Raw genomic sequence first — 14028 nt, 5'->3', positions numbered from 1 at the left:
GAATACGATGCAGCTGTAAGAAAGAAAGATATCTTACCCTTTGAGACAATGTGCAGAGACCTGGACAGTATTATCCTAAGCAAAATAAGCCAGTCAAAAAAGACAAATACCACATGATCTCACTTATTTTTGGAATCTAATGAACAAAATAAACTGATGAACAAAATAGATTTAAAGACATGCAAGTAGGGAACAGACTGACAAACCTCAGAGGCTACAGGGGTGGGGAGGCAGTTAGAAGTAAACAAAAGAGCCCTAGCCAGTTTGGAGCACCTGCTTGTGGACTAAAAATTCATGGGTTCCATTCCAGTCAAGGGCACATTCTCTGGTTGTGGTTTGTTCCTCAGCTCTGGTTGGGGTCATGCGGGAGGCAGCCAATCGATGTGTCCCAATCACATCAAGGTCTCTCTCTTTCTCTCTCTCTCTCTCCCCCCTCTCTCTCTCTTTCTTTCTCTTCCTCCCTCACCCCAGCCCCACAATCTATTTGAGAATAAATGGAAAAATATCTTTGGGTGAGGACTTTTAAAAAAAAGAAATAAACCAAAGAATTTATATGCATCTATGCATAACCTGTGGACACAGATAGCAGTGTAGTGAAGGCACAGTGGCAGAAGCAGAAAGGATGGTGTCAATGGGGGAAAAAAGGAGGGACAGTTATAATCATTTCAACAATAAATTTAAATTTAAAAATAAATTAAAAGTCACGTAAAATAATAATAAAAATAGAACAAATGAAAACAACTAAGACCACCTTTTAGATTAACTACAAAAACTGAATCAATAAACTATTCTTATTTTTTTTCTGCTACAAAAAAGGAAAGAAAAGGAAAATAGATCATTCACATTTTACCGCCTTGAAACTTAAATTAATCATTGTAATGTCTAAGTGGTAGCATTATTTGTAGCTATTTTTTAACATATTTTTTGGTGTTTTTTTTTTTTTCCTAAATGTTCTATTTATGGTTATGTATTATTTTGATACCAGAAAAAAATTATTTAACTTAGATGCATGTACTCTCTTGGTTACACAGTGTAAAATTGTTTTACTATGACTAATAAGGAAATCCATTTTATTATGTAAAAATTACTATAATATATAAATGAGAAGGGTTTTTAGCATGCTTTGTGATTCTAGAATAGTTCTGCCACAATGACAGATTCCACATATTCTTCATTAATTTCAGATTTGAATTATGGAAGTGTTTCATAGAGAGACTATAGTTATTAGCACTATACTGCCCATAGAAGAATATTTTAGTATGAATCTAATAATCACTTAGATAATTCAAGGATTATCTGTGTAGATCATGTCATCTTGACATTAATGCTCTTTTTGTTGTGAGGGTACAGACAGGCTCTGAGTTGTTTACTAGGATTGATTCGCATTTTTGTTTGGTATGCAATTTGAGCTAAAAGTAATGATTTCAGATGCTTTTAAGCCTTGTACAACAATGAATGGGAATTTGCTTAATCTTTTTTCTCCTTTAATAATAATGTTTTATATAAAAAGTCAGAGGAGGGATACCTAGTTTTTAAATTGTTATTGTGGAACATGAGCAATTTGTTTTGAAATATAATAAAATATTCTCTATGCTTAACTCTTTCCATTCAAATCCCAGCTACTATAACAGTTTCTTTTAAAACACAGCAGAATGGTTGAGTTCAGAATCAAGTTTTATAAGCAAATCTAATTTGCAGAGCTTGACCTTTAAAAACCACTGAAAGTTTCATTGATGTCATCACTGTTATGTAGCTTCTCTTTTCACTCATTTTTTTTCTGAATTAAAATTTAATCATTCTATAATCCATCTCATTTCATCTCAGCCCTTACCTCAGATAAAGATCAAACACCAAAACCTGATTTTTGTAAAGTTGTTAGGGGACAATGCTCAAGTGTAAAGGAATAGTATAGCACTGACTATTCTAAGCATACTTACTACATGAGTGCCCAAAACATCTTTTGTCTTCCTCTAGCACCTGCCATGCTTTAAGGAGTATAAAAAAATAATAATCAAAATGAAAGTTGATCCCTCCAGAGAATCAATTCAAAATCACCCATTGATTTTTTTCTTGCTAAAGAGAAAGGGAGTGTGTCTCTGGGCTGGTTCTTTGCAGCTGGTAAAATGATGGTTTTAGTCCTTACTTTCTAGAGTGAGCTTTATACAGAGGAGAACTCTTCTTCACAGTCAAAGGATAGAAATTTAATTTCCAGACAATTCACTTCACAATTTTATGACCTTCACAATTCACTTCATAATTTCTCAGAAGGAGCAAGCAAAAATGTATGGCAGGCTCTGTGCAAAATAATATACTCATGGTGCAACATGTTTTAAAATACAAGCCCAACTGAATAGCACAGTATCTTAATTTTCTTATATAAAGGTCAGTATATTTGTTTACTAGCAAAGTTTCTACATAAGTAAACCAGATTCTAAATTGAGCATTACAAGAAAAATTGCTAAGCATTACAAGAAAAAATAAAATCGAATATTGGCTAGAGAGATCCTTAAAAGGAACCAACTAAATCATTTTGAGTATAAACTTATAAGGGTTAGAGAAATATCAGGATTCCAGATGCCATCCATTATTAAAAGTAGCGTTATGGTCAATTATCCTAATAAGGGAAGCTTGGAGACTAAAAATGAATTGGCTAAATCATATTTTATTTTAGTTTATGGACTAAGTAGATTATACAAATTATACTTATAAACCACATGTTAGAGCTATAGTGCTTTGGGGAACTAAACTCTGTAGTCAATTCCCTAGTTTAAAAAGTAGCATAGTTCTTTGTCCTTGAAATTGTAATAAAAGTCTATAAATTATTCATTTTCTGTTTTGATTGAATTATCAGATCTTGTTGTATCTTGATTTTAGGGAGACAGTTAATGTCTTGCATGATATTCTCATGAACTAGATGGAAAATAAAAATGTGGGCTTTGGTGATGGTAGATAGAGTGTAGACTAATGGTTTGATGACAATGTAAAAGTCTCTGGCAGTCTGCCACAGGAATCTGCCTATGACCCTGTGCTTTTCAAATATTTCATCAACTATTGAGTTGAATGGCTAATACCAGATTTAATATAAAGCATGGAAAAAAGGCATATTACCAATGATATGCATAAGAGTATGGAATGAACTTCTAAAAATGCTGACAGGAATGATAAAGCTCCAATGATTAGAACCTTGAAAATATTAGAAACACAAAAACAGATTTTACAATTTTAGTTGGACAAAATACAGTGTTATTACTCTATTAAGAAAAGGAGTGAGGAGAAAAAGTGAGAAAGTGATATAGATTATCTAAATCAATATCTATCATATGGCGAATCTATAGATAATGTATGAAATAAATAAAATAACAGCTAGTAGCACCTTATCAGGAGTCATAACAGTGATAATATCAGAAGAAAAATGCTAAAATAATTAAAAGTTGTTGTCTATGAAAAGAATAAAGAGTGACCTGGAAAGGAGCAGGGAGGGTATTGATGTTTATATTATAAGTTCTTGGAAGTATTAGAATTTTAATTTTTAATACATTTACATCTATTAGTTTGATAAAATAACATAAAATGTTAAATTTATATGTTAACTCTTCCTGCAAAAGAAACTGTGTTTAAAATCAAACAAGGATACTTATATTTAGAAATAAAAGTTAAAATGTACTTTTCTCAGAAGCACCTAACGCAGAATGCAGCAAGCATCTGTTTGCAGTAAGTTCAGGTCTCTTGGCCCAATTCAGTTCCATCCCTGGATACTGAGAGAATTTGTAAATTTTTATGTCACTGCAAACTTGACAGTGACTAAGGAAGGCAGGAAAGGAACCACAAACCCTGGAGGCTGGCTGCAAAATTCTACAAATCACACATGGTGGTGATGAATTTAATGGGTAAGATTCCCCATCATATTTTCATGTTTGTTTATGAAAATCCCATAAATATACTATTTGTCAAGCAGCATGAGTTCATTAAGAACAATTTGTATTAAGCAAGCTGTTTTACAGTTATATAATTGTATCATATAAAAACTGTCAATAAGCCCTGGCCAGTTTGGCTCAGCGGTTAGAGCGTCGGCCTACGGTCTGGAGAGACCCGGGTTCGGTTCCCGCTAAGGGCACGTACTTCGGTTGCAGTTTGTCCCCAGCCCTGGTTGGTCGTGCGGGTGGCAGCCACTCGATGTGTCCCTTCACATCGATGTTTCTCTCTCTCTCTCCCTTCCTCTCTCTCCCTCCCACTCTATCTGTACAAAAAATGGAAAAATATCCTCGGGTGGGGATAAAAAAATAAAAAATAAAAAAATAAAAACTGTCAATAATATAAATCAGTGTTTTCTTATTAGAATTTGTTTTATTTCTTGTAAAGTGCTGTTTTAGACATTTTAGACATGGATTTTTATCAGATGTCAGTCTTTGGTTATAAAAACATAACTATAAGTTAAATAAATTAAGGTGTTCCAAAATTTTTCTGAGTTCAACTGAATCAGTTTTAAACTTAGAAAACTTAGTTGATAACTGTCTTTGTCCAACAAGATATCATTCTCTGTGTCATTACAACATCATTAGTGCAACATTTCTAAAGGGAATGCTCCTCCATTACCTCCAGAATTGCTTCTAAACTACTGACTCATTCTGCTATGCTGACTCTTTACAATATGACTAAACATACTTCTTTTTTCTTCAGTTGAATCATATGTTGTTGGAAGTTCAGTTCAAAGTCAGCAAGAAGTATCTGACAATATCTGATGTTGAACATCTTAATCATAATGTATCATGATAAATAAACTGGTCACAACAGCTTCTCATTGTTCATTAGTTTCCATCTGTTCCTTAGGATTGGCCATTTCTCGTGCTTTGAGTTGCAAGGCTTGGCTTGTAGCCATTCATTTTGCACATAAATTAGTAACAGAAAGTAACACAGTTTTATCTACTTTGGGATACCTTCCCTTTTCAAGGAACTTGTAACTACTTTATTTTGACAAGGCCATGACAGAAATATGGCATCCACAATGTAGACCAGATTTAGAGAACACACAAGATGGTGAATATAACCCAAAATATATCACATGAGGGAGGCAGAATGGGGAATCTTTGTAAAGGAGAACAACTAAGGTATCAGACAGTTGCCCTCAAATGTCTGAAATGTAGAGAGTGTTTCAAAAAAGGAAGTGATTTGTTGAGCACCAAAATACTATACAGTTTAAGGCAACTAAGTACTAAGGCAACAACTACTATACAGAGATCAATTTTGCTTAACTATCTATTAACTTAATGAACTTCCCATCAAAAGAGATATCCACTTGTATCAGTTAGGATTTTGAGTTTCAAGTACGGAGAATACAACCTAACTGGCTTAAACAAAAGTGAGATTTATTGGTTCATGTAACTGTGAAGTCTAAGTTGTAGTTGCCTTTAGATTATCTGGATCAAGAGGCAAGAATGAAGATATCAGGACATACTTTCTTGAGCTCCTTGCTTTGCTTTTTCTCTGTGATGATTTTATTTTGAGCAGGATGACCCCATGTGGAGGCAAAGATGGCCAACAACAACCCTACGTGTTCTTTGCCCTAATACCTGAAAATCTCTGAAAGAAGCCAGTTTCTTTCACAATGATTTCATCACAAACACTGGATTAGATCACAAGCCCACCCTGAATCAATCAGTGCATCCAGAAACCTAGAAGGTAGTATATGCTAAGTGAAATGAGTCAGTTAAAGAAAGATGAATACCATATGATTTGACATATATGTGGAATCTAAAGAACAAACAAAACAGATAGGTAGATATGGAGAACGTCTAGACTGATGGTTGCCAGAAGGGAAGAGGGTTGGAGGACTGGGTGAAAAAGGTGAGGGGATTGATAAATACAGATTGGTAGCTGCAACGTAGTCCTGAGGGTGTAAAGCATAGGAAATATAGTCAATTGTTTTGTAATAACTATGTATAGTATCATGTCTAACCACTATGCTGTACACCTGAAACTAATACAAAGCAACATTGGATGTAAATAGTAATATATATATATATATATATATATATATATATATATATATAATTGCCAAAAAAAAAAAGCACTGCATCCAGAAGAATAATCTGATTGTTTGAGCCTATGTCATGTGACCTCCCCTAGATTTAGAAAAAAATGAGAAGCCCATTAATTCACTGAACCAAATGAACAGAGAATAGAAGGAAGGTGGTTTCACAAAGAGAATCAGGGAGACAAAAAGTATACACTGACTACATCTACATGCAAAATACAAACAAAATTAAAAATCTAAAAAAATTTAAGTTATTTTCAAAAAACAATTGCATAAATAAAAATGTTAATTTATTTTTAAAAATATAAATGATACTATATTCTTTCACTAGAAGCACTAAAAATTAATGAAAAAATATACCTTAAAATTTAGCTTCTTATAAATTCCAAGCCTTCTAATTTATTTATTTTATTTTTTTATTAATTAATTTTTGTTACAGATGTTTCTCCTTTTCTCCCCACTGATTCCCCCCTCCCCCTCCCACCCTGCCCTTTCCCCAGTTTGTTGTCCATGTCCACTGTTCATGCATACATGCATATAAGTTCTGTGCTTTATCTCTCCCCCACCATCCCCCTCTTTAGAGGATTGTCAATCTGTACCCCACTTCCGCTTCTCTGGGACTACCCCATTCCTCAGACTGTTATGTTCATTATATTCCACAAATAAGTGATATCATATGAAACTTGTCTTTCTCTGTTTGGCTTGTTTCACTTAGGATGATACTTTCCAGGTCCCTCCATGTCGTCTCAAAGGATAAGAGATCTTTCTTTCTTACAGCTGCGTAGTACTCCATTGTGTATATGTACAGCTTTTTTATCCATTCGTCTACTGATGGACACTTGGGCTGTTTCTAATTTTTAGCAAAAAAAGCTAAAATAGAAACTGAAATAACACTGACAACACTACATAAAAAGTTACTGAATACGGCTAACACCAGATGCAGAGGAAAATATACTGCTTTAAATGTTTTAATAAATAAGAAACACAAGCTTATATCTCAAAAAGCTGAAAGAAAAAAAACAGCAAAATATAATAACAGTAGAAAAGAAAACAATATTTTAATAGTTTTTTTCAGATAACTGTATATATTCTTTAGTTCCACACCAAAATTCAATAATGATTGATAACTTCTTTTTTTTTTAATCTTCACCCAAAAATATTTTTCCACTTATTTTTAATTAGGGTGGGAGAGAGAGAGAAAAAAAAAACATCGATGTGAGAGAGACATATCAATTGGTTGTCTCCCACACGACCCTGACCAGGGTCAGTGATAGAAGAACCAAAACCAAGGTACCTGCCATTGACCGAAATCAATCCCCCCACTGTTTGGACGGATGTTCTTCTAACATCATTCATTGATCATTTACAAATAATTGGTTCACCGAGTTATACAAATCTTCGAAATTTGACACATTTTATTATATCATATAAAAAAAATCACATTTGCTATTATCACCATTAATCTCACCAAAAGTCTTTAACAAAGTATCAAGCTCACAATACCAGATACAAGTTTTCCAAAATTCTAATATTTTTTCTTAAAAGTTTGAACTTAGTGGCCTGCTTGCTTTGTTCATTTCCAGAAAAATGTTTGCCAGTTTAAATGAAAATAGTTGGTACATTGTTCCTTCAAGTGAAAATGGTGTTCCATTCAAAAAGTGGCTAGTTCGGGAGGACTTCCAGTCAAGATGGTGGCTTAGGTAAACGGTATCGCATCCTCCCACAACCACATCAAGGTTACAACTAAACTACAGAACAACCATCATCCAAAACCGCCTGAAATCATCCTGAATGGAAGTCCTACAACTACGGAATTAAAGCAGCAGCCACATCCAGACTGGTAGGAGGGGAGGAGGGGCGGAGGCAAGATGACTGGTGGTGAGACGGGCTGGTCCCACATGTGGCAGATAAAAATCAGGAGGATACCTCTGCTGGGAAGATCCTTCCTAAGGACTGAGGGGTCCCTGTCCCACACCAGGTGCCCCGCGCAGGGTTCCAGTGCCAGGAAGAGAAGTCCCCATAATTTCTGGCTAGAAAAACCAGCAAGAACTGAGGCTCAGGGAAGCTGATGCAGGCAGCTCCTTAAAGGGCCCGTGCATGAACTTATCGGACTCTCTCCCTCTAAGCTTGGAGGGGAGGCAGCTCGAGGGGCGCCAGAGACACACAGGGAAGAACTGAGCTGTTTGGCACTGGAGCGAGGGCTGGAGAGGGGGCTTTTTCTGGGACAAATGTGCTGTCAGAGGCCTTTGATCCTTTGGTGAGCCCTTCCCTGGGGCAGCACACAGCCACCATATCTGGGACTCCAGCAACCTGGCTCACACTGGTAGCCCCGCCCTGGTGACTCCCTGAGGCCCCGCCCTGCCCCACCCAACTTTCAAGCCCACCCAAGCTGTTGCCACTTGCTTAACCATAGGATTGGCCTGTCTTGGATCCTGCTTCAAGTTTTTCCTAAATTCTTTCAAACGAGCAGTATCTGGTCACAGCTAGCCCCATACCTCTCGTTAAGTAATACACGGAAACAAACACAGGGAGGCAGCCAAAATAAGGAGACAAAGAAACAGGTCTCAAATGAAAGAACAGAACAAAACCCCAAGAAAAGAACTAAGCGAAATGGAGATAAGCAACCTAACAGATGCTGAGTTTAAAATATTGCTTATAAGGATGCTCAATGAACTCAGTGAGAACCTCAGTGAACTTAGGGAGGGCCTCAAGAGCATAAAAAGGACCAGTCAGAAATGAAGGAGGCATTAACTGAAATAAAAAATAATTTACACAGATTCAATAGTAGAGTACGTAAATCCAAGAAGCAAACCATCGATTTGGAATATAAGGAAGCAAAAAACGCCCAATCAGAACAGCAAAAAGAAAAAAGAATCCAAAAAAATGAGGATAGTGTAAGGAGCCTCTGGGACAACTTCAAGCATGCCAACATTCGCATCTTGGGGGTGCCCGAAGGAGAAGAGAGAGAACAAGAAATTGAAAACCTGTTTGAAACAATAATGGCAGAAAACTTTCCTAACTTGGTGAAGGAAACAGACATACAAGTCCAGGAAGCACAGAGAGTCCCAAACAAGATGAACCCCAAGAGGCCCACACCAAGACACATCATCATCAAAATGCAAAAGGTTCAAGACAAAGAGAGAATCTTAAAAGCAGCAAGAAAAAGGCAGCTAGTTATCTACAAGGGAGTTTCCATAAGGCTGTCGGCTGATTTCTCAAAAGAAACTGCAGGCCAGAAGGGAGTGGCAAGAAATATTCAGAGTGATGAAAAGCAAGAACCTACAACCAAGATTACTCTATCCTGCAAAGTTGTCATTTAGAATCAATGGCCATATAAAGACTTTCCCAGACAAGAAAACGTTAAAGGAGTTCATCACCACCAAATCGTTATTATATGAATGATGAAGGGTCTTTTTGAAGAACAAGATAAAATATATGAACAAACAAAATGGCAATGAATACATATCTATCATCAATGGAATCTACAAACAAAATGAACAGGTAGAACAGAAACATTGTCATAGATACAGAGAACATTTTGTTGGTTGTCAGATGGGACGGGGGTGGAGGGATGGGGGAAAAAGATGAAGGGATTAAGAAGTACAAATTCATTGCTAGACTGACAAACCTCAAAGGGAAAGGGGTTGGGGGGGTGGGAAGAAATAAACCAAAGAACTTATATGCATAACCAATGGACACAGACAATAGTGTGGGAAAAGGTGGGAGGGGGGTGGGAGTGGGGGGGAGGGGGTCAATGGGGGAAAACTGTGGAACATCTGTAATACATTTTACATGTAACAATAAAGATTTTTTTTTAAGTGGATAGTTCAGCTTGCAATACAAATATTTCATAAATTTATTTGAAACCCTCAACATATTTTACTATAAGAAGTGTTTTATGCCTACTACATATTTTCTCATATAGAATACTTAAAAAAACATGTATTCAAGAATTGAGCCTGTCTGGCCAGTGTGGCTTAGTGGTTGAGTGTCCACCCATACACCCAGAGGTCACCATTTTGATTCCCAGTCAGGGCACATGCCCAGGTTGTGGGGTGCATAGAGGAGGCAACCAATCGATGTTCTCTCTCATTAATGTTTCTTTCTTTTTTTTTTTTTTTTATCCTCACCTGAGGACATTTTTTCTATTTTTTGTTCAGGTAGGGTGGGAGGGAGAGAGAAGAAGAGAGAGAGAGGGAAACATCGATGTGAAAGGGACACATCGAGTGGTTGCCACCCACACGACCGACCAGGGCCGGGGACAAACTGCAACCGAGGTACATGCCCTTAGCGGGAACCGAACCCGGGTCTCTCCGGACCGCAGGCCGACGCTCTAACCGCTGAGCCAAACCGGCCAGGGCCTCATTAATGTTTCTATCTCTCTCTCCCCCTCTCCCTTCCTCACTCTCTAAAATCAATAAAGAAGAAAAAGCTTTAAAAAAACAATTAAGACAATAAAAATAATGCTTTGACTGCATCACAAACATTCTTAAATAAAACTAGTATGTTTACTTTTCCTTTGTGTGTAATGTATGAAGAATAGAGTAACAATATTAATGAAGGTTTGGAACGCTTCCTTGATTCATGCTAACATACCACCAGTGTTAATTAGCATTGCTTTTCACCATTAGTGCTAATGTCAACATGAGGAGAAACCCAAATAATATCTTGGAAGTATAAAAATCATTTTGACCTTAAAGAACTGCCGAAAGGTCGTGATGTTCCAAGTGATCACAAACTATACTTTGATAACCAGAGTTAGGATATAGATGTAGCTGAATATGACTGAGACCCAAAATAAAGTGACTTACACAAAACAGAATTGTAGTTTTCCCTGCTGTTCAATTTGAGTGGAGAAGGCGGCTCTGCTCAGTAAAGTCATCAGGATCAGACTCCTTTTATTTTGTGGCTTTGCCATCTTTAGGTTGTTGCCCTTTTCTGCCTTGTTTAAATTGGCTCACCATTACGTCAGCATTCCAGCTAGCAAGAAGAGGAAGAGAGGAAACGGAAGGCACTCCTTTAAGAGCATGACCTGGAAGTTGTCCACATCACTGTTCCTCATGTCTGTTGATCATGACTTAATCACATGGTCACACTTGATTGCTCAGGAGGCTAAGGAACATACTAAGTTAAACCATGACATTGTTATTATTTCACCTACAACACCATCAAACTCTTATGGTTCAAGGTTAGTGCTTTTGGTTGCCACATCCTCAGCTGTAAATCAGTTATTTCACTCTAGAAGAAGCAGGATCCCAAGATACAACCAGCAATCCCTGCCACAGTTTCTCTCAGTAAGAGGAATTTAATTTCATTTTTTGAGAGTTTATTCTTGGTGGTGGAGATTTTATGAGTTTGGACAAATGTATAATGACGTGTCTACCATTATGGTATCATACAGAGTATTTTCACTACCCTTCAAAATCCTCTTGACTGCATCTACTCATTCCTCCCTCCCCCAGCAACCACTGATCTTTTTACTGTCTGCAGTTTTGACTTTTCTAGACTGTCTTATAGTTGGAATGATAGAGAATGTAGTCCTTTCAGATTGGCTTCTTTCACTTAGTAATATTCATTTACAGTTCCTCCATGTCTTTCTGTGACTCAATAACTTATTTTTTTTAGTACTGAATAATATTTCATTATCTAGATATATCAGTTTATTTACTCATTCAGCTACTGAAGGATGTGTTGGTTGCAAGAAATTAAATGGATAGTAAAGAAGAAAAGATGCTCAATCTCAGCAGTAATTTAGGAAATCCTAATTTAAACAAGATTTTTTTTATACATTAGATTAGTAAAACTGAAAATTTGAAGATCAGTGATATCCACTATTGGTGAGAGTATGGAGGAATAGGTAATTCACCTACTTTTGGTAAGAGCATAAATTTGTATAACACTGTGGTAGGGAATTTGGCAGTACCTGTTAACATTTTCACTGCATAAGCACTTTGACTCAGCAATTCCATTTCCAGTTATTTGTTCTAAATATATATATACCTGAGCATGTACAAGAATTGCAATGTTTTTAGTGAGAGCTGAAAAATTTAAATGCCCTAAATGTCTAACAGTAGACGAGTGTCAATGTTATGAAAATATGGCATATCTACCTGTAAGTATCGGCAGGAGGAAATCTTCAAAATTTATTTAAAAAATAAAAACATTTATTTTATGAAAGTTTGGTGACACTTGGAATACATACACTAAAATTTATCTCAATGATTAAGAATAGTAAACAAATTGAGAGTATGATAATGAGGGGACACTTGCTCCATGAGATATCAAGACATACTTTAAGCTAAAGTGATCAACATAATTGCACATTTTGCTTATCCATTCATCCACTGATGATGGATACTTGTGTTGTTTATAACTTCAGCTATTGTGAATAATGTTGTTATGAATGTGGGTGTACAAATATGTATTTGAGATCCTGTTTTCAATTCTTTGGAGTATATACCCAAAATTGGAATTGCAGGATCATGTTGTAATTCTATTTAACTTTTTTAGGAATCATCACATTGTTTTCCACAGTAGTTGTACTGTTTTACATTCCTACTAACAGTGTACAACAGATTCAATCTCTCCACATCCTTGTCAACACTTCCTATTTTCTAGTTTTGCTTGTTTGTTTATTTTGACAATAGCCATCCTACTGGGTATAATGATATCCTATTATATTTTTGATTTGTATTTTCCTGATGGTTAGTGATGTTGAGTATCTTTTTATGTGCTTATTGACTATTTATATATAAAAAGGCATTTTGTTATAATATAAGAAATAAGTTAAAAATACTAATTATTATGAAGCAGATATTTAAAATATCCCTTACCAATATAGATAAGAATAATTGTGAAATAAGTGTATCTATTGACTTTTACTTTTGGGCTTTAGGCATTAGGATTTTTGTCTTCTTATGGAATAGGAATGGAATATAATCAAGCCAAGGTAAGGTCATTCTATTTTTTTTTTTTTCTTAAACAAAACTGATTTGTTTAAAGGAACATTAAACAGAGTCTACTGTTTGGGTAAAGGGGCTAATGGTAGTACAGTGATTAAAGATTCCAGCTCAACAGTCAGAGAAGCTTAGGGTTAAAATACCATAACTTTCTTAATTTCTCATATTTCAGTTTCCTCATTAAAGATAGATAATATATACGTCATAGGGATTTTGTGGTGATTAAATAAAATTTCATGTACAATGCCCTTTTCACAGACTACAGAGCTAAGATCCACTCCCCTGCCAATGTCAGCTGCCTTTACAGAGGAAGAGAATGAAATTTGGAATTTATTTTGTAGTTTTTAAGATTCATTTATAGGCTAGGAATAAGAAAAGCAATGATTATTTTGAGTTTCAAATGTAGAATACATATATATATACATATATATATATATATACACACACACACACACTTTTTTTTTTTTTTATTGTAGGCACTGATATATTATACCTTTGGAAGTGCTGGAGGAAGCTTGATGTCCCAGATGATATTGGTTTGTAAATTAAATATTCTTGGACTCAAATAGTTGTTATAAATACACTATTGTCAGAATATTAAGAATATATATGCCTGTGTTTTAGGGGTACAGATATTTGTCAGGAATCAATGTTCTACAGAATTGTGAAGTTGCCCTGTATCATTACAAGAAAGTGGCAGATTATAGTGAGTAATCCACATGATTTATTTTAAGATAAACAGACTTGCCAAGCAATTTAAAAAATAAATCAATGCCAATTGACATATTTATGAAAGTATTTAAAGACTATGCTTTTAACCTCTGTAATAATACATTTCTTTTAAAGCAATGTTGTTTTCTGATTTCTTAATAGTTACTTTTCAAAAGTTTTAAATGATCGTGCTCATCTTTTTTTTTATTAGTACATGGCCCCAAACAATTCTGTTTTACTTGTTCTTGTCATGTTCTTTTCTTCTATTTAGAATTGGAATGTAGCATCAATAAATATTACCATCTAGAATATGGGATGACATTTAAA

General features: G+C 35.5%; 1 protein-coding gene across 1 annotated transcript in view; it reads left to right on the top strand.

Annotated features, from left to right (window-relative positions):
• Positions 1-14028, top strand: part of SEL1L2 (SEL1L2 adaptor subunit of ERAD E3 ligase) — a 160104-nt gene that overhangs the window by 104615 nt on the left and 41461 nt on the right. Inside the window, exons 6-8 of the mRNA XM_036244828.1 lie at positions 12927-12980; positions 13467-13526; positions 13615-13696. Coding sequence (XP_036100721.1) covers positions 12927-12980; positions 13467-13526; positions 13615-13696 — 196 coding nt within the window. The remainder of the gene's footprint in view (positions 1-12926; positions 12981-13466; positions 13527-13614; positions 13697-14028) is intronic.

This window comes from Molossus molossus, unplaced genomic scaffold (assembly GCF_014108415.1).
Source record: "Molossus molossus isolate mMolMol1 unplaced genomic scaffold, mMolMol1.p scaffold_m16_p_6, whole genome shotgun sequence".
NCBI classification, from domain to species: domain Eukaryota; kingdom Metazoa; phylum Chordata; class Mammalia; order Chiroptera; family Molossidae; genus Molossus; species Molossus molossus.
Note: the sequence above shows the minus strand (reverse complement) of the source record. Positions and strands in the feature narration are given on the sequence as shown.